Below are 27731 nucleotides of genomic sequence, written 5' to 3'. Positions count from 1 at the left end.
TTCAGTCCAAATATATAGCCAGATTCAAAGTCGAAGCCATGCAGTTCCCTTTATCAAACCAGTTGGTAATCTAAGGGAACACAGGTGATAAAACTGAGTGTCTGATTTTCCAACTATCCCTTCTGAACAACAACTGACTTTCCAGCAATATGGAGCATTCAAATGGCAATAGTGGAAACAAAAATCCCCTTTTTACAGAATTAAATCTCCTACAGAACTTGGCTGAGTGTCAGTGTCCATCTCCTGGTGGTCTAAGAAGACAAAGCAAAGCCAGTTTTAGCCAAAACCATTAACTTGTAGACACATACGCTAAGTGTCTCCAAAATCTTCATTATGTTTTTCACGAATCATTCAAAGGTAGATTTGTTTGTTTGCTTCTGATTATCATAGCTGCATAATGCAAGTGTACTTGAGAAACTAAAAAGTTGGGCTTTTCAGACAGGGAGCAGAATTCATGGTTTCATTAAATACTTATTTCCTGGTCCCTGAAGCAGTAAAGAAGTCCCGACCATCACACCACCTTGTTTGACTGTCAGTATGATGTTCTTTCTTACTGTTGAATCATGACCAGTGACTTTGCCAGAGGTAAGGGAGCTGTGCAGTGGTAAGATGTTGCTCTGGGTTGATTTGGGACCTCCTGGACGAGTGCTTCAATGCCCTCTTGTCATCACAAAATTTCACCGTCTCCTCCCTGCCATGTGCACTGACTACATCGTTTTTGGACACGCAACGGAAAATGTTTTGGAAGCAAAGTGTAAGCAGGCCCTGTAGGTAGTCTTAGAAATAAGCTTAGTCATTTGCAGACATTTAGATGTAATCAGGTGTTGGGATGTGACTAACAAAATTAAAACAGTAAATGATAAACCAATAATCACAGTAATTGATTTTATTTCATTATTTATTCAAGCTATCTTATCCAAATTTATGTGGTGAGTTAAAAAACATGACAGTACACTTTTAAAGTACATTTTAAAACATCTAAGTGATTTTAAAAAATCTATATGGGGAAAACACTTTTTGACATCTCTAAGCCAATAGGGCTATAGAGATGGGGTTTTAGGCATGTTTGTGTCATAACATTATCACCTTGGGATAATGTTATCACCTTTTGTGTTGTTTTGGATTTATGGAATGGTTGTTAGAGGGTAATCAATCATACAGCTTACAAATCAGTTAAGAAAGATCTTTAATCAGTTTAAGGGTTTTTGGAGGGAATGTAACTGCTTACAATGTCCTAGAGGGAGGAAAGAGCACATATTACCATTTTTACATTATTCATTTACTATCAACTCACTTTCTACAGTTCAGACTAAAATATTACTTTAAATCAGTCTATTCAAATTGCATTCCTCAAGGGCCAGAGTCCTGCAACTTTTAGAAGTGTGCCCTGGCCTACATACTTGAATTAAATGGTGAAACTGCCAAACCAAGTTATACAGAGCTTGGCTAATGAGTTAATATTGGAGCCAGGTTTGCTGAAGCAGATAGCCATCTTAAAGCTGCAGGACAGTGGCCCTTGAGGAATTAAGTTTGAGAACCCTGTTTTAAATAGCTTAATTTCTAATATTGTACAACCTTTTGTTTTCTCTCTTCAAATGCTTGAATATTTATGTCTGTGTTATATCATGAAACTACATTTCATGCTATTAAAATGTAGTAAAATTTACAAAATATCAACATATCAAAATATTAAATATTTTGGAGAGGTAACTGAATACATTACACGCCTAGGATGGATAATTATGTAATTGTTTTTTTTTTTACTGCCTACAATACCCATCGACCCTTTCGGTCTAACGAGGGTAACCAGCCGTTGCAGACTGCTTGAAGATCCCTGTTGGGTCCGTATCAGGTTTGCTTGTTGCACCGCTTTACCCACCAGTCTCACAGCTTTAAACATGCTGTCATTCGCTTTCAAGCAGCTTACACGGGTAACTATTATTATCTAAAATATTTCTGTTTATCATGTTTTCCACCTCGGTGTTTTCTGTTGTGTAACTAAGCTAGCGTTTTTGCACAGAAAGACCTGTTAGCTAGCTGCAGTCAGCGTGGATCATTACTAACTTGGAGGCAAGGGGTATAAGTAGAAAACCTTATGGTAGACAGGGTTTAAAATTACTGCTTTAAAAGTTATTGCGTGTAACAGTATACAGCTAGATGTCTCCTTTGGCCTGCTCATTTGCTACTTTTTATACATTGGCATTTGCTTTCTATCAGATGGGCTAGCAGGTTAGCTTTTCCAGTTGCAGTACTTACTAGTTTCTCCTGAATCTCTAATGATGCAACCTCCACTGCCTTGTGTCATCATGAGGGGAAACTGCAAGAACCTAAACACATAATTCAAAAACAGTCCTTGTTGCCCGTTAATTATGGAGAACAAATCAGATAGCTTTTTCTAGGTAGAATAGCTGTTATATCTTATTTTTATGTATTCCATAGATTTCTACACATCAGCGAGTTTGTTTTTAGATTGCATTTGCAGTGAAGTCTACTGGAATGACAAAGGAAATCGTATTTAGTCAAGGGGTACACTTCCAAGGTGGATACAAGTATTTAAAAATACATTTTATTTACTTTTTCATAAATTGTCCCAAGCTTTTGAATTAAGTTAAAGGGAGGGTACATTTATTGTGCTCAGGGCTCCGGGTGTAGCCAGGCATTTTAACAGACTAAACAGAGATAAGCTGTTGCCTCTTGCATCTACTATGAACAGACAAAACAACAAAAGTTTTAGCTAATCTGCTCCAAACGTCTTTTGGAAAGACGTTTAAAGCCCAGAAGATCCACCCTGGATGAAACTTATGGTTATTTATTCTTAATAGAAAACTGTTTTAAAATGTCCAGTATAAAATACTTTATTAATGGCATGTTTTGATGTGATTAATTTTCTGAGTAACACTACCTCAGACTTTGCAATACAACAAAACCTTCCCAGTTTGAAAATAGTTATTTTTGTTCAATTCACATCTTTGACTGAACTCACTATGTTGAATCAGGTCTATAGTTATGACATATTTCAGTGAAGCTTTCGTGTCTTAACAAAAGTATAAGTAAATTCTATGCAGCAATTGATGCAAGTTGTCTACTTGTTTATAGCTCAGATATTCATGTACAGATGGGTAAAAGCATCTTCAAGTTTGAGATTGTGAAATGACAACTTAATGAGTCTTTATGCAATATCTAATGAGTTAAAAGTTCCTAAACCCCAACAAATACGTTATCTGCATAAATAAATATCTATAACAAATTTCTTTTTAATTTCTCAAAATTTTGGGAAATATTTTTTTCCCTCATATTTTTACTTTTTGTTGACTTATCTGTGCAAATAGTTGGTGGGTTAGTTATTTGTTTACTGTTGTTTCTTCTACATTTTTTAACATGTACCACACATCTTAGTTTAAACGAGAATGGGATTTATTAAGTTGAAAATGTCTCTGTTTCTGATGACTTTTAAAAGTAATGTAAAGTTGTACTGACCGTACTGTCAAAACTAGATATGACCGGTTCTGTTCCAGTACTGTTGAAAGTGCAATAGAGCTTAATATGTTTTCTCAAAGCAGAGAAATGATTAACTTCCTGACATCCTGCTTTAATATTGTTAAGCAATAGATAAAGGTTGCTGTTCAACATTGGAAGTAGTTGTCAGCAACTTCTTAACTTGCATTAACTAAAATTAACAGTGTTGGTGAGTAGCTCAGTTCTGCAATCATATGTTGAATGTACAGCCTTTCTAAAATATACAAATGGATTGGGCTAATACAGTTCTTTGTGCATTAATCTATGGCTTTGTCTACCTTTTTAACTTCAACATTTCACACTTCCTTTCTACTTTAGCTGCTCAAAATGTATAACTGTTACTCTGACTCCACCAGCATAGTACATTTGATATTATAAGGTTATTTGCTTTTAATTTATGTTGTTTTTTCTTAAAATGACAAACGTTTTGCCTTTTTAGTGTGTGGAAATATTCTTTCATTTCCAGTTTAGAAAGAAGCTTTGAATTTAGTTAAAAATGTCATAAAAGTTAGCTGATTAACTATAATTTTGGATCACGCAACCTATTTATGGAATATGGCAAATTTCACATATTTACTCAGAAACAGTCTGTGACAAGTTTGAGCCAAATTTTTGTGGCATGTACTCAGCCCTAGTTTTACAAGTCAGTACTTTTCAGTGCGTTTCTTATTAAAGACTCCAGTCAGTTCACATGCATGCATGCTTTTCCTATTGGTGGAAATTGGTTAAGTACATTCTGACAGACACAAGATATTTGTACATTTGTGCTCTCTTAGTCGTGTCCTCATGGGACACGTATTAGTGAGAGTTTTTCAGTCCTTAGCTATGGTAGACATCTGATTTTTAGAAGGACAGTAGCAGGACTCATCATAGGTCATTTGTGGTCTTGGAAATGTAACTTCAATGATATGGGTCCTTCAAATTTGTTTTGGTTTTTTTACCACAGATGATCTGTTTCACATTATGCTGTCAGGACATAGTGGACATATTTTAGCAAATATGTAAAATATATTTTTATAAAAGTTACCTCCCGCAGCTTTAGAGGCATCAGTCCTGCATACATTTATTTTTATGCAACATTGCCAGTGCTGCATCCCTACAGTATTTAGACTGCAATCTAAGTTTTTTTTTTCTAGTGCCTTGTACTATAATAATGTGATAATAATGTGATGGATCATGGTGACAGAGTACTAAAGTACAATGTTCTATGAGTATTGTTGTGTGATATTAGGAAATCATATAATTTAAATATACTGTTGATTATTGCAGTGACACTGACATTTTCCACATTGCTCCCTTTGTAAGCTGTCATTATTATTCCTTCAGTGTTTGCTGTAACCTTCAGCATCTTGTGCACCATTAGCTGTTTCGGTGTGTTTCAAACAGATTAAATATATTATTGGCATGCAAAGCATACATTTATCACTCTTGGAACATGATGACCAACAAAAACTACAATCCAAATATACCATTGTAGTGGAATAGCAACATGTGCAACATGCATGTTTAGGACTGAATGGAGGCAGTCAAGAAAACAAGCTTCTGTAATTACCTCACATTTTTACTGTATTCAACAATATTTCATGTTTTCTTTTGAGTGGTAGACTAAGTGCAAGCAACCCAGATGCTTTACTTGTAGTTTTCCCTTTAACATGTTTCTTTATCTCCACAGTTAAGACCAAAGCGCTCTTACTTCCGCCTATGAGTTGTTGTGAAGTGCTAGCAGCATGGTGTTGAATTGTGCGACATTTTGTGAGAGTTTGGGGGAGAAATAAGGATTGTTGAATTTTGCGGTGCGATGGTTGGACTACGACAGCTTTTGTGGCATCGGAATTGCGTCAAGAGAGGGAGCTATCCGATTCCTCGGACAATTGTTAAAAAGTTCTATAGAGTACTCGATTACTAAAATATTATTTTACAACTGCCCTAGCTCCTTGCCATCACCCTAGTCTTTAGCTTCATCCACAGATATTAGGACTGAGGATACTCTGAAACATGATTACTTTCAGTCAGAAGAAAATGTTTATAAAATTGAAACATTTAACTAAAAATCTGCAAGGCCTTTTTTTTATTGACTAAGAAGTTTGTGAAAGCATAACCAGTCTTTGATCCGAAAGCAGACGCCCTGGGCTGAGCCGCTGTCCCTTTGTGCCTCTCCACCCCATCCAGATTTCTCAGGCTGGTGTCACCCAGGGCAATTTGTAACAGACAGCCGGACTATTAGTCAGTGACAGGGAAAAGGGGCATCGATGTGTCAGACTGATGGATTTCTGCCCTGTTGACACTTCTTCTCTCCTTTCTTACATATCTTCTTTTTTTTTTTTTTTTTTTTTTTACCGTTCCACCATTGTAGTCCCGTTTGTTTTTCTTGTGTTGCAGGGTTGATTGTTGTTTTGGTATAGCCACTGAAGGACAGCAGTCATCTGTAAAATTGACTTGCCTCAGGAGCTGGCAGAAAATGGACAAAAAAAAATAATAATACAAAACTGAGATTAATTAAATGATTTCCTTTCTTCTTCTTGCGTCATTTCTGGTACTATTCTTTTCACACACATTTGACAAGAAAAGCAACAAATACATTCTGGTCATCACAAAGATGAGGTCTGTTATGCCGTTATTAGCATCCAGGTTAATGTGGTCTATTCAACCCTTTTCTCTCTGCAGAGTTCACCTTCAAACAACAGTGTAATCTGTTGTCTAAAAATAGTCCTGCTGTGACATATTTGGTGCTCGCATGCTGGCTCTCACTTTTCTTGGATCACTTTATCTTGTGTTTATTAATTAATCTTCTGTAATCATCAGTGCAGAGAAAGGAAGCAGAAGAGAGGCAGATCACAGGGACAACCTGTGAGTTGTCTGTAGGAGCCCAGAGCTATTTTATTTTGGTGCCTAATAAGGGCACCATTTGTGTATTACATGCCTGAGTTTGTTCAGCAGCTCGAGCTGACAGGATGGGGACATGAGGATAGGAAAGGGGGAAGAAAGAAGCTTGCAACAAGCAGAGGGACCCTTGTCTACCAGATAATGGATGCATCGTTGGCTTATTTTGGGGTTATTTCAGCCGTTGACTTTCATTGCTTTGGTTTGCCCCAGTGGAAATGCAAGAGAGCAAATGATAGTTTCTGTCAGGATTTAATGACCCCTCTGATTTCATTGCGAGATGTAGATCCTCAGAGGCAAATCTACTTTTCTTTTCTGAAGATCTTTCTTTTCTAAGATTACCACTGGCCCCAGCGAAGAAATGCCAGGTTAGACTTTGTTTAAAATTGATAATTAACTTGACAATAATGTTATTTGATCTTCTTGCATAGATTTCTGGCCTATTCTAATTTCTCTATAAAATCCATATTAAAACCTGATTTTCATTAGCTAAACAGTATTAGAACATTATGCGATGGCAATTTTATTGGCAGATATTGCACAAACATCTGCTGCAATAAATCCACATTTTTTCTTCCTGTTGTCATGCATGTTTCCTGCACACTTTATGACCTCTAGCATCTCGGATATGCTAAAGCTCATAGACAGTCAGGCTATTAGTCCATGGATATATACTGTAGTAAGAATCTGTCCAAGTTGTTGAATATCTTACTGGTATGCAAACAGTACTGAAATATTAGCCAATAGCTATTGGCTAACACTTCTGATATTAACCTTGAGCACACTGATGTAGTGATAACTAGTGTGTAGCCCTAATAGGATTTTTTTTTAAATCTTTCAGATTTGTAATTGTCTTTAATCTTATTTTACCAATTATTTTGTCTAACATTAGTAAAACCACTTCTCACGGCGAGGCAGGAGTTTGTTTTGTAATTGGTGATTTTCTGGTTTGAACACCTGCGCCGTCCTGTCTGAGTAATGAATCTTAAAGCACAAAACTGTTGAAATTTTTGCTCTTGTCTCGTTCTTTCACAGGCTGAATAAGTCACAAATGTATCTAAAAATATCGTAGAAAATTCAGTTTCTTGTTAAGCTTCTCACGTCCTTGTGCTTCCTCAGACTACATTTTTAAACTTTGAATTCATCCTGGTAATTCACTTTTGAGTCTGTTTTACTTAAAGACTTCCACACTCTAGGATTCTGACCTCAACATAAAATTCTTTGCACATCATTGTTTCTGCACTTCTGTAGAATTTGTGGATTGGATTTCTTTAGATTACCACTAAGGGACCACTGGTCTGGCCAATCAAGTTGAAAAGTTGCAAATTCTAATCAAAGGATGACTTCTCAATGTATATCTACTGTAGTCCCTTTCCCATCTTGCACTATTCAACCTTTCCTTTCTTGAAAATATCAAGTAAAACTTTAAAATCTTTTCTTGTTCTTTTCGCACCTTAAATGTAGAAAAAGGTCTCTTTGAAAGGTAAAATACCCTCAACATTTTGCTGCATTTGAGAAGAGGATAATAGCTCTTGTTAAATGAATGTCCTTAGTTGGTCCTGAGCATTGTGTTAATTGCTTTTTAATGGTGCTATTAAAGGGAGGCTGTCCCTCACACCCTAGCCCACCTGTACAGATGATAACTACAGGTTAGATGTGGAGCGATTGATCGAAGCACAGTTATAATCATGTTGTTGATTAAATGTCAGGAAGAAGCCAGTTTATTCTGCATGTAATCAACCAGTCATGTGTTTAATTTAACCCCCAATGCGTTCTCTCACAAAGCACCGTTTTTAAAAATTTTTTAATTGTGTCTCATATCCATTTATGTAAAGCTTTGACTTTTTTTCTGCTTGAAAGTTTTTTGGCTGTCCAAGCAGTATGTGGGTAAAAAACTGAGGAATGGAGGCAGAATTCAACCCAGTGGGAGGATTCATATTTTAAAAAGGACCCGTTAAATTTTTAGTCTCTGCACTCTTGTGCGATCTGGCATTCCAGCGGCAGCAGCAGAACTTGCCAGCCCTAGTCCAGATTAGATAAGCAGGAAGTGCTGAATCTGTTCTCTCTATACATCCCTTCTGGTACACTAAGGCAGTAAAAGTCAGTCGCTCAGTTTGTAGAAGTGCTGATGGAAGCATAATTGAATAACTGTGCTGATTATTGATATCGTGCAAACACAATCTTCTAATTGTACCAGACTACGCATTGAAGTGAAAGAGAAAATGAGCTGAGAAAAAGTCTTGGAGGGGGGGGGGGGAATATTTTTTTTAAAAATCTGGCTCCTGCTTTGAAATGTGAAGTATTCAAGTGTGAGACATTATGTTCTGTGTAACTTGCCTGCATCCCTTAGAATGGTTAAAAATGTTCACTGAAACTGATAACAGAAGTACCTCCCACACCCCCACCCCAAATTCTTCTATAATTTGTGTTGGTCTTTATGAACCACAACCTACTTTCAGCCCAAAAATGCAGTTTCAGAAAATGTGTTTCTAAAAATGACACACTTTAATTTGAACATTTTCCATCTGTGTTACTTCGGTCATCCTCACTTGGTTCCTGCCCCAAGCCCTTGTGCCAGCGGCCCTCCATTCGTCTCGGTGTACGGTTCCAGCAGTCCCATGCAGCCACCCGAACGGTGGATGAAGATGGATCCTGGACCGGACAGGAGAGTCTGGCTGAGGACGACCCAGAAATGTGGGCTCTGTTGCGGAAGGAGAAGGACAGACAGTGCCGTGGTTTGGAGCTCATTGCGTCTGAGGTATTTAAAACTCAACAGTGGAAAATAAATAATTTTCATCGTTTTGTTTATGGTAATGATCATGCAGTTTTAAAATGCATTTGGCATTTTTTTTACTTTCTGAGTATGGCTGGGGGAAGACAAACTGAATCATGAAAAATGTTTGTGCTTCTGCACTTTATTCCATTATCTGGAAGATAAAAAACTGAATTTGTATTAAATAAAGGCCTTTTAACACAGATTTATATTTAGATGACTTGCCACATCAAATCTTTTGTTTAACGCACTAATTTTGTTTTTGAATTGGTAACAGAACCACAGATTACCACATAAACTCATGCAGAAGTGGAAGTATTACAACTTCAGTTATTTGGTCTGTTTTGGTTTTCAACTGGACATCTGGTTTGTAAGCTGGGTCTATTTAGGTGCCAAGCAAACTAAGATTTTGTTCAATTGTAATTTTTACTACAATGTAAATAGGCATTAGAAATGAAAAACTAATTTAACCATTATGTTTACTATAGATAATCTGTTTCAGATTTTACAACTCTTGTTATTACTGATTTTGAAATTTATCCTAATTAGTACAATTAAATTAAAAAAAACTTGAACAAAACAGTAAAATTGTTATTTTCCACACTGCAGCTTTTGGAATGTAACTAGGACATACGGATAATAAAATCCAACTATTTAATGTGGTGTTTTTTAAAATGCCTTGAATATTCAAAAGAAAAAACCTGTAGTGTGAAAACGTATGAAATTTTGAAGTGAAAACTTTCAGCAGAACAGCTTGTAGTAGAACAACTTTAGAAAAAATAATGAATACTGGAGGAATAAAGAAGCTACGTTCTTTTATCTGACTGATTTAGCTGTTGTAATCTGAAGATTAAAAATTCCTAGATATAATAAATGATGAGTTGAACATTTTGAAGACATAAAACTCTTAATGTGTCAATGAAATAAATCTCCAGTCTTCTAATATATTTTTATTTCCACCATACATTTTGCTCTGATTGTGACCTGATCTGTTTACATTAGGTTTATGTCTTTCCTATGAAAATGTATTTTGCTCTAAACACATTATCATCCTACACATATGCACCTCCTGGAGAGGTAATGATTACTATTTTTCTGTTCTGAAGTGCAAACCTAGATATTCTTTTCTTCTCTTTTGACCTGCACCAAACAGAAGCTTCAGTTCACTAATTTTGCACGCTGACATAAAAGCTAGCAGAACAACAAACCAGTTGGCACTTTAGCCTCCACATTAGACTCTCCTGAGTGTTTCAAACTATCGGGTAAGTCGTAAGTCACTCATAGAATTAAGTATTTATGCTTCAGATTTCTAGTCACTGTACTGCTGTGCTACATTGACATCACTTCTGGTCTTCATCCCTAGTACAAACGGCAGATGGGCGTGTCTGAACACTCTGTGTAGTAGACTGGATTTAGTAACACACTGACTAACAGGCTAATGCCTCAATAATAACATTCCTTGATAGTAGATGTTTACAAGCAGTCCTTTCAACATAAACTATTTATACGTGTATGCAGTTTTTTATATCTATTATTTAATCTCTTTATTTATTTATTCTATTTAAAAGAGTCTTTTTACCTCAGGATTAGACATACCAAATTTGCTTCAGTGTAATATTCAACTTTGTCAAATTCACTTTATTATTTTAATTCAGACCAGCACAGTCAGATAGCTGAAGGTTATTCCACTCCTTCATTTATATTCTGTAGAAACTCCTGCCAGAGAGTGACGAACCTGGTTGGGGAAACAGTGGACCTTTTAGTCTTTAAAATATGAATAACATTCAGAGTTGTTGTCCAACTGTGGTTCCAATTCATAGCTATCCCATTTTGTTTGTACTTGTACTGAATTTTTCTTCCTTGGACCAGTCCAAATATTTTTTTATCTTTTTTACTCAGTTCATTGTGCCAAATCACAACACTTTGCCCAATTCTCCTGCCCCCCATGTCCAATTTTATTTTAATTGAGAGAGACCTTGTTTCTAAAGCGTGCGATGATGTAACACTTCACACAGTATAACAAGAACCAAGGAATGTTAGAAACTCATTGGCAGGCTGTACATCTATGAAATAAGATATTTTTATATAAAAATGCTTAGAGAAATCTTTACTCGTTATAAGATTGAATATCTAAATACTCCCAAGGACCAAAATTGGTCATTCTTTTTGTTTTTATTCCAGAGCCTTATAGTGTGAAATGGAGACTTACTATTCAGAAGAGCAGACAGTGTTTTATCTTCTGTTGTTCTTTCTCTCTCCCCTTGTTTCTTTTTTTGCCACAGTAGTTGTTCAGTGGAGTATATCAGCCTCTTCTCAGCACAAAGCCTGACCGCTCTAGTGTGAGATAAAGCTGAGATCTTCATCCTGCTTCCTCTCTAACTCACTCTGCATGGCTCATCAGAGCAACAGTCAGGCAGACGCACCTTGAAAGAAAAGACATACATTTTGACACACGTTACCAACCCACCCACCCAACACACACGCCTCAAAGCGACTGCTTTTCCTTTGCTAATACATGCACATTTATTGGCATGACAGACGGGTGAACAGAAAGCTGTTACTGGAGCTGTTGTCTTCCTTGATCTCCTCTTTCCTCTTCTGATAAGCATTACCATAACCACGCACACATGATACACCAGCACCACCCAATCAAAACGGAGAGTGGGGAACGCATTTTTCTGTGTCTGCCTGTACAGTTTAAAGAGTATTCACACTGGGTCTGCAAAATATATTGTCACTATTTCCGTTTTTAAATTACTATTGTTGGATGGAGTGTCATTGCCATAAATGCCCAAACCTGGTACACACACAGTCGTACCAGAAATACTAAACGTTACAAAGGGTTGCACCACACTGGCGGGTAAGAAAGGAAAACGTATTCATTACAATTGTTATGATCATCACAATATTTAACAATATCAACGTTGCAAGATTTTCAAATGTCAAGCAACCCTAATTTATAGCCAATTAACTTTTTGGCATTTTAACACAAAAAAACACTAGCATTGTATTTCACTAGGATTTTATGTGATGCATCAGTACAAAGCAATGTATAGTATTTGCATTGAAATCTTTTTCTTTTCTTTCTTTTTTTTTTTTTTTTTTTTTACATTTTATTTCACAAAAAGGGTTTCCTGTGCATTTGTGTTATTTTTTCCTGCATTTGCAGGTGCAAGTAATTTGATTATGGATATGTCAGCTCATCCATAATAAGTCCATCTAGAGGACTTTGTTAGAAAAAAAGTTAAAATTCAGTCGGATTGAATATCAAGCATCCTTTAACTCTACACGTCCTCAAATGGATTTAGGTCTGGACTTTGACTGGGCCATTCAAAAAAAGGAATAGCTTTCATATTTAAATTATTGTTGTGTTTGGGATTGTTGTCATGTGGGAAGTAAACCTCTCAACCCTTATGTAAGGCCTTTTGTTTGTATCTTGCTTCATCCATTTTTCACATCAACGTTCCTGTATCTGCTGAAAAGACAAATTATTGCAACGCACTGTGTTACAGACCAGTGTTATAACATACACTAGCTTTGCTGCAGAGGTTAAACTGGAAAACCTAAGTTGGATGTCAGGGTATCTGATGTTTACTCAGAGATAAATTTAGTTTGTTCCATCTATTAACTGTACAAATATAAGGTACCTGATAAGGACCAAAGTCTTATCATTTCACAACTGTCTTTTACTGTGATTACACAAATTGCATTTCATGAAATGTGAATGACGTGAGGCATGATAAAAAGAAAAACGGCTCAGGTTTTAGTCCCAATCCGAGATGTTATTTAGCTTAAGGATGGAGTTTTTAACCTATGTCAGAGGTTTGCACCCATTTTTTTAGCTGAACATACTAACAATACTTTAACTATGAAAGCACATTTCAAAATAGGACATAAAAAACGGGTCACATGAATATACCTCAACATGTGCACAAACACTCATCACATTATTGTGTGTCCTCCAGCAGTGCAGAGATAAACACTCAGAAGTGTTGAGTGTTAGTCTATGGCCGACCACAGGTTCAATACTGTAATGATTGCTTCTAGCCAAAGGGGGATTTCTCACTATCACTTAACAGACTTTAATTTGCCATCCTTGTCCCTTCTATCCTCTCATGTCATTGATCTGAGTGCGTGTGTGTGTGTGTGTGTGTGTGTGTGTGTGCGTGTGTGTGTGTTGTCATCACAGAATTTCTGCAGCCGAGCAGCTCTGGAAGCTCAGGGCTCATGTCTGAACAACAAATATTCTGAAGGCTACCCAGGGAGAAGGTGAGTGTTTATTCAGCCACACCTCAGCTTATTAACAGTGCTGATACTTTGGGCTTTGGGACATTTGCTGCAGATCTTCAAAAATAAAGGAATACATGCATGCATACTGATTTATGCTGGATTCTGCGTGTTGCATACCCTAATCATGTTACTAATCCACCGCCCCTAGGTTGCTGACGAAGATTCCCAATGGGGAACATTGGATATATTTACAGTCGTTTCTAATTGAGTTTTCATTTATTTTCACGCAATAATTTTTAAAATGTGTTATTCTGTTTGAATAATTCACATATCAGCAATAAAATGAAAGCTTAATACTGTGAAACACTCATCGTTTGATGTTTAAATAAAAGCCTTGTAAGTCTCCTTTCTATTGTATTTGGTGTTAGTTTGGAACCCTCTGCCCACATTTGCCCTCTCTGCTGTTTTACACTTTAGTGTAATGAAACAAAATATAATCCCTTTCTTTTTAAAGGTTTGTGCTGCGGCAGTCAGTCTCTTTTTCATCTGCAATTTCGCTGAAACGTTTTCAATATTTTCAGCCTGAAATGCCCTCGGTTTGTCGTAACACATTTGGGTCAAAGATGGGAGAAGCTTTTTTTCAACTAATGATTCCATTTCTGACTAATGCTTTTGAAGTGATAAAACATCTTGATGACTTGGATTTTGATGTCTTGCTTTGTATAACAAAATAATTTACAAATGAATATGCACGTTTGCTGGGTTTTCATAACATGGTTTACTTGCAAAGTTCACTTGATTACTTGCTTCATACATCAGGAGTTGTTTAAGTAAAGAAGCACCCACTTTTGCATGACCTGGTCCTGATAGATTCAGAATGTAATGGACTATTTTAACAGGAGGGCAATTATGAAGGAAACAAACTTGCAAGTCTGAATTAAGATGAATGAGTAAGGTATACCATAATATGCAAATGTTTTGCATATTATGGTATTTTTCCCTGAACCTTTAACCCGTCTGAACTTATTTACTTAAAACCCCTAATCTCTTTGGGGTTGTTTATTGCAAGGGTTTCCAGTGAACCGTGCTGTTAATGCCAATTATATCTTCTGACTCTTCCTATAACTGATTAAAAAGAAAAATTATAAAATTGAGAGATGCTTTTTTGAAATTCATATATTGCCTATATCCTGTTGATATGTTAACTTCTAGTTGTAGAGCAGGAATGCTTATTGTTTGCAGCACAATATCTAAACCTTCTTATTTAGCCAGTTTTAATTAGCTGGGGAAATGTCCTTTTCTTTGGGAGACATTTTCATGTCACAGAGGTTCTGCTTCATTTAAAGTCCTAAATTTCACAGTTGTTCATTAATTGCTTCTAGCATCAACTTTAATCAAGAATTAAACTATGAAACTTTGTTTTAGCATTATCACCTATATATTTTTTTTGACAATTATATTTTTTTCTGCCCTTTTCTTTGGCCTTAGATACTACGGTGGAGCAGAAGTGGTTGACCAAATTGAGCTTCTGTGTCAGAAGCGAGCTTTGGAGGCCTTTGACCTGGACCCAGAGAAGTGGGGCGTCAACGTCCAACCATACTCGGGTTCTCCTGCTAACTTTGCTGCCTACACAGCTGTACTCAACCCGCATGACCGCATCATGGGCCTGGACCTGCCTGATGGTGGACAGTCAGTATTCACTGCTGCTTCTTATTCTGTTCTCCCCCTTTGGGGCTTTTCTTGTTCTTATTCTCTTTCTTTTCAAAGCTGCCCCAGTTTCTTTGTTGACCAAAACTAGTGTCTCACTATGAGGCTCGAATAACCAACACCATGGCTCATGCCTTCTTTTTTTATATACTTTTTATTATTAAAGCAATTTATTGTTATTGCATAAAGTTGTCAGAGTTGCACATTAAAAAATATTTTTTGTCTCTGCAGTCTGACCCATGGCTACATGTCAGATGTGAAGAGGATCTCTGCAACATCAATCTACTTTGAGTCCATGCCTTACAAGCTAAACGTAAGCAGATGCCTGCAGCATACATTTCAAAACACACTGGAGAAAGATAAGACAGATATGGTAAAAAAAATGTAATGCAGCTAAAATTTTGCACTTTTCAAAAACAGAATTTTCAAATTTCTTTAAATCTGTTGAGCAGGAAAAGATTCTAAACTAAGAGGAACCTTGGCAGCACTGCTGTCCTTTTTTTCATTGGCTGTTCTGAAGCCTTTTCACCTACTTCTACTCTGAAGTTATGAAAACTGTCAGTAGCACTTCCAGGCTTTAAGAATTATAACATGTTCCAAGTTTTTGTTTTATATAAGCATAAAGCAATTATATATTTCTTGCATTTACGTATTAGCACTATTTTGATCCCTGTCATTTTGCAATGCTTGCACTGTAGCAACATTTAACTGGATTTCCATAACTACTCTTATAATAGAAACAATTAGACATGTTCCTATAACAGCATTAAGCCACTAAAACATATGTGCATAATTGTGAATTACAATAAACTAAAGCTGTGTAACCATTTAATAAAATTCTAATAAACTAAAAAGTACTTGTCAAACATATGTGTGAACACAAAGGTAATGTTGTGGAGACTGACCAGCTCAGTAAACACAATGATGCTGTTGGCACCTGTCGGTTGTGTCATTTGTAAAATACCTGAAATTATTTGTTGGGCTGAATTGAATGTATGTGAAAACGGTTGTAAATTAGCCACTCATTGTAATAGCCCCTCAAAAACATTGAGCCATTCATAGATTCAAATACGCTGTGACGTTTGCTTTTCAATAAACAATCAAATTTGTTTGTTGAAAAATGTTGAGGCAATTTATTCTTCTTTCCGAATTGTAACATAATACAATGCATGTGTATTTACTTACTGAAGAGTCAGGAGCTTCCTGCTGACTGACTTTTTGCCAGTGTTATCCAGATTTTACGGCCATATTGCATTGAATATACTATATTTCTTTAAATAAACTGGATTTGTTTATTTTGCGTTGTGCTTTGAGATGGCAATTGCTAATAGGCTTTCTAATAATAAGCTAACATTTAGCTGAACTTACTTTGTTAGTTTCATAACTGATGAATTATGGAGATGAATAATTAAAAAAATGCAGAAATCATGTGTAATTTCACCTTGTATATTAATTTCTGAAATCTTAAAAGTGCACTGCAGTTTAGATGATGATTATTCATGTTGGACCGCTGATCAAATCTCTTTAGAGCTCTTTGATTTATTGAATGTTTTTTTTGTTTGTGCAATATTTATTCCTTTTATATGTTTATATGTTGGCTCTGATTTGAGTGACTACTACCATGGAAACTCTTCCTTGTAAAAGTAATTTCTCATCTCAATTGACTGGATGCTCTTCCCAAATTTAACAAATCATGTAACCCACCATTTTCAGATATTTTCCATTCCTCATTTCTTTTTCCACTTTGGGAAATTTTCTGACAACAAATTAAAACCAGTGTTGTAATGCCACATTACTGTTAAGTTCCTATACTGATAAATGTATCAATATAGCAGCAGCTCAGGTGTGTTTGACCCCCAATAGGTCCAAAGGTTGCTGAAATTTGAATACTACTCTGTTTAAAATACAAACATCTCATTATAGTTTGCAGGTTTATAAAATGTTGCCATTCTTTATCTGGGCTATGAAACAGGACTTTTTGGCAATATGGTTCTTTTTGTTTTTGTTTTTTTTTTTTGCTTCAAAACAGAGTCAAATTTAAACCACACACCCTGGTCTATTTTGGTTATAACAACATTTAGCTCACAAGTCTAAATGACTAAATGACTTCACTTTAATGAAGAACATTATGGCACTTTGATAATGCATAATCTCTTGGCACCCACTAGAATATTATACAAACTTTATGTATAATGGGCAACTAACAAAACAGCTGTTCATCACAAAGCGCAGTCTGCACACAGAGATCCACTTATTGTGCCCTGACAGTGAGTTTTGGCAGAAGGAAGAGCATGTGTCGCACTGAAACCTTTGGCTGATCTTATCGCGGTCCTGGGAGAGCCTCACTTGTTGCTCTGACCTGCAGTCACCACTCATTGTTGGCCAGATTGTGGAGTAGCTGTTAATGATTAAGACCATGGTTTTTTGCAAAGACTGGAAGTAGTTGTAGTTTTCTAATACCTGTTTTTACCCTTCCTAATTTGTTTCAGCACTTTGCGGAAAATGTGCTATGTAAATAAAGTGACCTTTGCCTTCCAGACAAGTAAATAAAGTAGGAGAATAGTGGGGAAATTCAGGTGTTGCAACAGTAAAAAAAAAAAAGACATGCAGGTAAAGTCTGTGAATGTCATTTCATTGGAAATTTACTTTAATGAAGGATGGAAAAATTGTGAAAAATATATATTTTCAGACTTTATTCCCACCATTTACCAGGCGTCCAAGAAATCCTTCCCTTTACACTTCCTTTCTTCTTTCCTTCCTACAATTCATCCCTTGTATTTGTCCTTGCACTTTTCCTTCCTTTGTGTCCTCCGAACCTCTTGTGCATCCTCCCTTCCTACCTTCCTTCTTCCTTAGGCATCCTCCTTTTTGTCCCGTCTTCCTTCCTTGTCGTTCCTTCTCTCTCTGGTTTTTATATTTAAAGCCCAACAAGTGTAAAAATAGTTGCTACAAATTGGTAAACTGCCAATCTGTGTGTTTTATATTTTACAACAAACATAAATAACTGTGAACTCTGGAAAGTAAAGCCTAGAATTGTAAGAACAAAAAATGTGGAGGAATCCTTGATTTAAAACATTTACTTACTTGTTGACTTAAATTGTGATCTGTGAAAATCTGTGTCCCCCAAACGTTAACAGGATTTATATCCAACAGATATGATCACTCCTCAGAATGTTTAATGTATTTTCTACCGAGGGATCGTGAATGTACGGTAGTGTTGGTAGCAGCTGATGGATGGCGATGAGGCTCTGCTTGTCCAGACCTGCTGATGTATGGGCAGGCAGGACCCCTCTGCGAGAGAGATAATGGGAAATCGACAGGCTGGCCAGCACCACTGGTTCCGTCCTCACAATGAGCAGGTTGATGGAGTGAGGAGGGCATCCATAGATGTGCTCTTGAGATGGGAGATTATCAGGTTGTCTAAATAAAGCGTTCTCTCCTCCTTTCTGTTCTTTTTTTTTTTTTTTTTTTTTCTTGTCTCCTACTGCCTTCTTCTCCAATGTGTCTGTCTCCCACTCTGTTTTTTCTGGTTCATCCAGCTGTCCTTCGTTGTCTCTCCTCCAAAGCTGGGAGGAAGATTAGATGGGTAAAGCTGTAGGTTAAGGATGCAGACAGGCTGGTCAGTTCATGTCTCCTTTAACTACATCCTGAGAGAAACAGATTAACTACCATGTTTCTTAAATTGCCCAGTTTATTGAAAAGGAGCGGGGAGAATCTTAAAACCAGCATGATCTGTTCAGCCTCATCTCCCCAGTTTAGGAGGCCCCTGAAAGGCTGAATTAGGATAAGTAGTGGTGCATTACTGCAATTGCTCCATCTTCCTGCATGATATGATTGGTGTAAATGTCTTCCTTAGATACATTCCTTCCTCTTTTAAAAGTGCCCAAAGTACTTCAATTGCAGCTGCTTCAAATGAGCTTCAAATGGAAAAGTCTCTTCTCCGTGTTGATATGCCCGCTCTTGATCTTCAAATATCTAAGTTTTTTTTTCATCCTCTCATTTTCTCATATTTTCCCCTTCTGACCCTTGCGCTCCCTCTTATATTCTGATATTCCTCCCCCACTACTTCTTCTTTCAATATTCCTTTTCTTTCCTCTCAACCTGTCTGTTTTTACGCAGCCTGCAACGGGACTCATAGACTATGAGCAGATGGAGATGACAGCCAAGCTGTTCCGGCCCAGGCTCATCATCGCTGGCACCAGCGCCTACGCTCGCCTCATTGACTATGCCCGCATCAAGAAGGTGAACTGAGCTCCCTAATATTCAAACCTCACCCTTCTTTCACCCTACCTGTTTGCTCCACCACTTGCTGTGTTAAGGAGTTCAGAGCAGCTTTGTCCTTTAATGCAAAACTCGGGTCAACCTTTTTCATTTAGATGGCAAACCTACCCGTCTGGTGTAATAATAGGTCAGACCCTGCCGGACTTTCTTCCAGACACATTTTTACTAACTTCTATTCAGCTGTGGAAATTGCATAGCTCCTAATTCAGTAGCCCTCATTCTTCAGATATTTTGTGGAAAAAACATTTCAAAACACTTTTCATGCACATACAGATGCTTTCATCCTTTGTTGCCTCACAGCAGCAACTTTTAAACACACACTTCACTGTCCTCTTTGATGGTGCACAAGGGGGCCCTTTATCTGTTTTTGTTATACCAACCAGCTAATTTACTTTATTCGCTCCATGACTGGTTGCCTTTGTGGCAGAGCTCCACTTTAGATAGCACCATCAGATGGAGTGTCCTACCATTATGGAGCTGTGTTTTTAGCAACCACTAGACTTTGACAGTCATGCTACCTTCATTTTCTTCCACTGTTGGCATCCTGACACTCTTTGCCCTTGCTTTTTTCCATCATACATCCAGTTTATGTATTAAAGGAAGGGAATGTTATTATGATGCATATTAGTTGTAATGCAGTTTGCTGTTCTGATCCCATGCCAGAGATTCATTTACATTTTACCAAGCTATTTATTATTTGTGTCTTTTTCAACACATGTTGGCAAGTGAAACCATAGATTTATTGAACGTTGCCTTCATATTTCAGGCCTCTTAGGACTGCCAATGAGAGTGTAATTACACATCTTGAAATATCTTGCCTCTAAGAAGATGGGTAACGTCTGCAGATGTAGAGTTAGTTATCAAATCTTAATCATGCAGAGAAAATGCTAATGCAGAACAGCTGAGACTCTGTTTCCTTAACGTAACTTTCAACAAGCTGAACAAAGTACGCCTTACCCTTGGTTTACAAATAATTAAGTTAGATGTTAAAGCAATTTCTTTCTTTTAATAATAATTTACTATACCAAAAGAATAAAAATTTTAACGTTTGTTTATTCCATCCTTCTCCTCACAGCTATGCACAGGTATTAATGCCTACTTGCTTGCGGACATGGCTCATATTAGTGGCCTGGTAGCTGCAAAGGCAGTCTCTTCACCGTTTGAACATGCTGACCTCGTCACTTCCACCACACACAAGTCCCTCAGAGGCTCCAGGTAATGACACTTATGTTGTTGTTTTTTTTACATTTTATCATGTTAGAAGCACAAACTTTGATGTATTTTAATTTAATATGCCAATATAAGGTAACAATTATGAAGTAGAAGAAAGTGATGCTAGGTTTTCTTTGGCCAGTTTCTAAAAGTGCTTTGATCTAACCATTAGATCGAAAGGCTTGGATACAGACGCAACAAACTATGCTGTGGCTGTATATTTTGTTTTTCTTCCAGGATTACCTTTCATTTACCTCCATCCAATAGAGAATAAAAATATTCCGACAGCATGATGATGTTTCCACCACATTGTTTTTCTGTGACGCTTGTTTTTATAATTTTTTTTATTTTATTTTTGTCTTATTTTCAAGATAAGACACAAAACCATTCATCATTTTCTTTCCACTGCTCCATTCTACACTACTTTTGGTTTATTAAACTACATATCTTTGAAAGACATTGACATTTGCTGTTGTAACAACCTGAAAAAAAGTGTGTATGTATATGTTTGCACAGGTCGTAGAAAATAACAACTCATTAAACCAAGAATAACGTTCAGAGTTGTACATTTGTAATTGCAACTGTCTTTTATTGGGGAATGACTTTGTTCTGTTTAGGGCTGGCCTTATCTTTTACCGTAAGGGTGTCCGCTCGGTGGACAAGAAAGGAAAAGAAATCATGTACGACCTGGAAGACAAAGTCAACTTTGCAGTGTTTCCCTCCCTGCAGGGTGGACCTCACAACCACGCCATTGCTGGAGTAGCAGTGGCTCTTAAACAGGTAAATATGACAAAAAAAATGTTTAGTGGAAATGTTAATACAAAGTTTGGATTTGTATGGAAAACAGATGTATCTATTGCTCTGGTATCTACTATAAAAAAGTAAATCTGAATCTTGTTGATGTGCGTTCTTGCAAAGTGATTTAATAATATTTTCTGTTTATCTTCCCCTATTTTTTTATTGTTAATGGTATAAATTTTAGTACTGTCTTCAGTTCTGGTAAAGACAATAAAATAGTTGGTCTTGGTATCACAGTTCTCTAAGGCTCATCCCACTGTTCCTCTATTGTTTGTTTGTCCAGGCTCAGTCTCCTATGTTCAGGGAGTATATAGCCCAGGTACTAAAGAATGCAAAGGCTATGGCCGCAGCTCTTCTCAGCAAAGGCTACACTCTGGTATCAGGTAATCATACATGTTTTACACTTGACTTTTTTTAACCTGCAGATAAGACACCGATTCTTCTAACAGTGCTGAAACAAACTCATGAGAACCCCCTGTCACAAAGATGCAAATTACACAGCAGGAGGAAAAAACAAAGGTGCATTTAAATTCATGATGTGTAAATGGACTAATGCCAATAAGGCTGCCTTGTCAGTCAGGAAAATCAAATCTGATGAACGTGTTCGCGCTGTGATTGTGAACAAATGCTTGACTCTTGTTTAGCATTTAATATGCTGGCCTCAGCTCCTTTTTGATCTATGGCCCCAAGTTGATGCTTTTTTAAAAATGGACCTGTTTTGTGCTTACACTGCAGAATGTAATTTCTTTTGTCATGGAAGTAAAATAAAAAGAAAAAGATTTTCTGTTGCTAAAATGGAAATTTAATTCAGTTTGCCAAAAGCTACCAGCTGAAGGTCTTGGTACAACATGAATATATTTTAAATCAACTGTGGTCTAATCCGTCACTGCCTCAATGTATTGGAATGTATTTGTTCTGTTTAGGGGACAAATACATTTGATTAACAAAATGGGGGGGGAAAAAGTAAATTAAAATAAATTAAATGATGGAATTAAATAAAACAAAGATATTTGATGGTTTTCTTATTTTGAAGATGATGTTCTGCAGTAACTAGAGTGTTTTCTTGCAGGCATCTAAATAAACAGTTAATCACAGTGACTTCAGAGATGTACACATGACACGTTGAAGGATTCAGCATTAGCTCATCAAATTGGCTCAATCTAATGTCACAATGACTATATTTTTTTCCCAATTCTGTTTAAGGGAAATACATGTGCAGTCTGATTTCTGGAGGTTTCTAATGCTGTATTTACATGTACCAAACTAAGTTAGAGATGCACTGCCAGCCTTTTCTAAATCCCTGTACGCTGGCTTCAACTGAGGTACAACAAGCCTATGTTGAATTATACCACCTGCACTATAATTAATTTGCAATTTGTTTAATAACCCCATTGTGGTAATTAATTGTCTTGTATTCTAAAAAGTCAATTAATTTTGAAGTGTGTACATGCAAAGTGTATATGACCAGGTTTCAGAAGACAAAAATTAACCAGATTACTAAATGAAAAAGTTTTTCTATAACAATATAGCTTTAAAATAAAAAAATACTGAGTTTACAATTGATACTCAAAAAACACTTTTGAACAGTTTTCAATCTTGGCTACTTTTAAAGAATATATCCTAAGAAAATGTTAAACAAATAACATGAAAATACCAATGAAGTTTATAGCATGTTTTTAAAATGAATCTAAACAATAATTATGTCAAATTAGATTGAAGATGCACAGGATGCAACCCTAAGTCCAGGTGTTTGAAGCGTGTCTGCATTTAGTCCGTATGGATTGAAATCCCTCTGTCCTGCCTCAACTTGTATCTGATTTGGTGAAAAATACCTAAAGTTTATTTAATGGCACCTATTTGATAACTGTGATTAGTTAGATTTTTTTTATAGTTTCCAGTCCTGCTCTTTCTTCCTGGAGGATCAGAGCACATATGCAAGTTGATGTATCTGTTTATGATATATCTACTGGGTGTGTAGTCTGGGAAGATTAGTGGCTACTAAGGTTGTGGAAGCTCTTCAAATATATAAACTATTCATTTATCACTTTGATTAGATAAGTTTCTCTGCACACTGCATGTCAAGTGGGAACATTTAGTTCTGTAGCATCTGTCAGATGTTTTGTATGAGGCGAGCTTTAATTAAAACATCTTGAGGTCAGTTTCGGAAGGCTGCGTATGGATACATTTCATTTAAAGGTAAAAATAATGAGGAAAGCAATTAGTTTAAAAGCATTTCTGAGAAGGAACGTGATTAGATTTACTCATACAGCTGTCGGTGACATGTTGGATTAAAATGTTTCAGGTGGAACTGACAACCACCTGGTTCTGGTGGACCTGCGGCCAAAAGGCATTGACGGCGCTCGAGCTGAAAGAGTGCTGGAGCTCGTGTCGATCACGGCCAATAAGAACACGTGTCCTGGAGACAAGAGCGCCTTGACCCCTGGAGGCCTCAGGCTGGGTAAGGATCGCTTTCACAATATAGTAAAATAATAGGCTCATCATATCTCAGTTTATGATCAGAAGCTTAGATTAGAAAAAGAGAAAACAACATATTCCGTCTTATTTGTTTACTCTTCCAGAAATATATTTTATTTTTGCGAGTTCATTATGTGTTGCAGATCCTGCCTAAAATGCCTTCACTGTTGGTGTTTCTGTACAGCATGATGGATGATAATTAGATCTTTAACAATCAGACATTTTCTTTCTCCATTTTACTCTAAGAAATGTATCAGGGGGAAAAAAGGTTCTGCATATTCTTTAATGGTGGTTGTAGTTTATAATCCACCAGAAAGTGAAGGAGTTGTAAGATGATCCCCATTTATTCATGAATGTGCATCTTCCTTTACCTATATTTTTTGTTGCTTTGTTGGTTTTTGCTTGTATTAAAGAGCAGACTGGTGGTTGACGTGTTTATAAACTGTAAAAGTGTTCTTTACTGTTTTAACAAGTAGGAAGAACAATCAGGTTCTTCAGTTTTTGACCTACTGTTAAAAGAAAAATTGATCCATTCAGATCTGTGGCCAGTGCTTCTACACCTGAGTATTTATAGTTTAAAGATTGTTTTGATCGTATAACAAGTTATTACAAATATTTAACTTTTTTTTTTTTTTTTAATTAGACTTACAGTTGAATCACTGCTTTAGAGTAGCTTATCAGCAAATAACCAATTTCCCATTGGGATCAATAAAGTATCTTATCTATTCATTCAAATGGAAATCACAATTTCTGTGTTCTGGACAAGTTCTGATTAAAAAGCACTACTGATGGCTTATTATGCATTCAGTAGTTTCTGAACTTCATTTACAATACACAAGATGAAAAAATATATAAAAATACCTCAAACCTTTGGACTTTTTACTTCCACATCTATTCAAGTTAATTTTTAATACACAGATAAAAACAGGAAGCACTTATTTTTTTATTATTTTGACTGAAAGTAGTGGAAGTGGCATACTTCTGGATCGATAAAAGTCCTGTTTTAATGAGATTTTCCACCAAGTAGGTCTAAACTGCTAAGAAGCATTTCTTTCTGAAACACCCAAATATGTTCTCCCAAGCAAAAAAAAAAGTTTTTCCTAGAAAGTACAGTTAAAGGCACAATCTTTGAGCTGCAGTGCAATGTTTTGCAGATATTACTTTATGTTTTGAACAATTCTCAGAGTAGAATCGCATCAACTATCTTAATTTGTTATTTTGACACACTGACTCAGTGTTCGGATTAATTGACAATTCAGAAAGCTTATTTTCACCATACTCTGCATAGTTGAGAGGAAAAAAAGAGAGTCTAGGAGAAATTACAAAAGCATGAAAGAAATTTAAGTAATTAGATTTTATTTTTGGTTGTAGGCGCTCCAGCTCTGACTTCCAGACAGTTCAAAGAAGATGACTTTGTGCAGGTTGTCGAGTTTATGGATGAGGGATTTAAGATTGCTTTGGATGTCAAGAAAAAGACAGGTAAGCCTGTTTGAAGAGAGGTAAATTAAGTCTGTAACTCAGTGGTTGCTGTGAACATATTTATGTGTGTGTTAGTGAGTTAAATCACAAAGCTGGATGAGGGGAGACAGTTTTATTTTCCAGCTGGTGGAAAGACAAAAAGAAGCAACTAAATCAAAGTATTTTACTGTTTTCTACTGCAGCAAAGCTCCAGGACTTCAAGAACTTCCTCCTCCAGGACCCAGAGACGGTGGCGCGCATTGCAGATCTGCGACACCGGGTGGAGGCTTTTGCCAGGCCGTTCCCCATGCCTGGCTTCTGCGACCATTAGGCGGAGTCACAGGTCTGTAACAGCCAGGTGGCAGACAGCTGGCTGGGCAGAAGTGTGCATGGAGAAAATGGAAAAATGTCATGGTAGTGAAATGTGGATGGTGCCTGAGAATTAGGATGACTTTAGTTCATTTTTTTGTCTTTTTGCAATCAGACCTGCAGAGACACATTTTCTGTTCGTACTACTTTGCTGTCATTCATTGATATATTCTTGGGGGGAGGGGGGGGGAACAAAAAAAAAAACAGGCTTTTGATGGAAGAAAATTATCAGGAAAAAAAATACTTGACAATTTTTTTTGTATCACAGAAGAAGCTGCTTTTTGTGGCGTGTGAGAAGATTATTCTCAGCTGTCTTCACACAGTTTATTTAATGCAAGTGTGAAAGGAAAAAGCTTGTCAAATCAAAGCTACACAAACACTTTTCAGTCTGACTTTATACAAATTTGTATCTTCAGGATGCAGTCCAAGTCTTAATTTTTTAAAGGTTCATATAATGTGCATCACCTGTATTATTTTCACTATAAGATTTTTTTTTTTTTTTTTTTTACAGTTTTGTGGCATCATTTGCTGTTTTGAAAAGTCTTAATTTCTCTCTGAAAAGATGCAATTCAACTTAAAATGTCAATATTTTTTGAAATGCAATTTAAAAATATTATGAGCCAAAGTTATATGAAACTATATATTTTAACATGACATAGTTTACTACAACACTACAAATTATGTCCAGGATATTTTTGACTCATTTAACCTAGATTTTTTTTGTTGTTGTTTCTTTGTTTACACAAAAGGATCATGTTTTAGATTTCAGATTGTAATTGTTCTGTGCTTTGCTATGAAATCAGTATTATAATTAATCAATTCAGTTGTACGGATGTCGACTAATCATGCCAACCTTTCATGTAGTTTGTTTACAAAGAGTATATACTTTTCTATTCATGGTTTTTAAAAAGTAAATACAGAATCTCCATCATTTAACCATGTAAGGAGTTTTGAAAAGATTTATTTCTGTCATGTCTAATTTATCTAATTTTACATCATATTCTTCTAAACTTAAAACGGCAAGAAAATATAGATTTAATAAAACATGTTTGAGTGTTTTGTAGTCTTAACTGGTTCACAGTTTAGTGCTGTTGTCATGGTCACTGCATCAGTGATAAAGTGGGATTTCTGTTTGTGAAATGATGTTAAAACGGCATAATGAGAAAATGTTTCATAACTCTTGAGATTGTTTCTTTGCACAAAGCACAAAATTCAAAGTAAATTGATTACAAAACATGTTTCCATATATTACAACTCTTGAGCCAAGCATATAACAAAATATACCAGGAATTATTTTTGCTAACATGTTTATTCATCAACTGTTGGTCTATGAATCATCCGAGACTCTGTCATTGTACACTGAAACCTTTCACAGCTTTGTTTTACAGAATATTTTCAGTAATTTTGTTGGCATAATGCTAATAAAACTAATCATACAAAGTAAGCTGTATGTGTTGTGATTTATTTTATATAAACAATTGTTTAATTAGGGTCTGATTAATCTTTATGTAGATGTAAGCGTGGACAAACAAACCTACTCCAAAGGTAGAGGCTTGTGACTTTCTTATGTTTGGATTAGTGTCAAACGGGCACAGAAAACACTTTTCAGCATTCTGAGACGTATTGTTTTAAAGATCATACGTTTTTTTTATGATCTTTCATTGAAATGTACTAATGCAGCTAATCGGGCCCAAGTCATCTTTTACAAGTTTCAAGTTATAAAAATAAAACGGCCGTGTAAGTTTTAATTCTGACTTGGAAAGATAAATATTACATATAGCTGTTGCACATATAAAAAATTGTGAAAGATGCAGGAATATAAAATGTTTATGTGCAGTTCTGACTATTTGTGTCCCATGAAACCAGTAATGTGTACCACTATAATGTGTAGGTTTATTGTTTGAGTCCATAGAATGGGGAGTAATGCATTACTTGGCTTGGTATTACTTGAAATTTCTAAGGATTTTTGTGGTTTTATTTATTTTTGTGTGTGTGCGTTTGTGTTTTTTTTTCTGTTGAATCCAGCTGTATG

The 27731-nt window shown here is 36.2% G+C and overlaps 1 protein-coding gene across 1 annotated transcript; it reads left to right on the top strand.

Annotated features, from left to right (window-relative positions):
- Nucleotides 1-1772: 1772 nt before the first annotated feature.
- Nucleotides 1773-27143, top strand: shmt2 (serine hydroxymethyltransferase 2 (mitochondrial)). The gene is made up of 12 exons (XM_008408453.3): nucleotides 1773-1931; nucleotides 8963-9154; nucleotides 13359-13438; nucleotides 14888-15088; nucleotides 15338-15419; nucleotides 19226-19348; nucleotides 20463-20602; nucleotides 21217-21379; nucleotides 21681-21780; nucleotides 23700-23855; nucleotides 25244-25351; nucleotides 25534-27143. Exons 1-12 carry the CDS (start codon nucleotides 1899-1901, stop codon nucleotides 25659-25661), a joined length of 1506 nt encoding a protein of 501 aa, XP_008406675.1. The 5' UTR covers nucleotides 1773-1898; the 3' UTR covers nucleotides 25662-27143.
- The last annotated feature ends 588 nt before the right edge of the window (nucleotides 27144-27731 follow it).

Source organism: Poecilia reticulata, chromosome 5 (genome assembly GCF_904066995.2).
Source record: "Poecilia reticulata chromosome 5, P_reticulata-male-v2, whole genome shotgun sequence".
Lineage (NCBI taxonomy): Eukaryota > Metazoa > Chordata > Actinopteri > Cyprinodontiformes > Poeciliidae > Poecilia > Poecilia reticulata.
The sequence above is the reverse complement of the archived record's forward strand: the minus strand, read 5'-3'. Positions and strand labels throughout refer to the sequence as shown.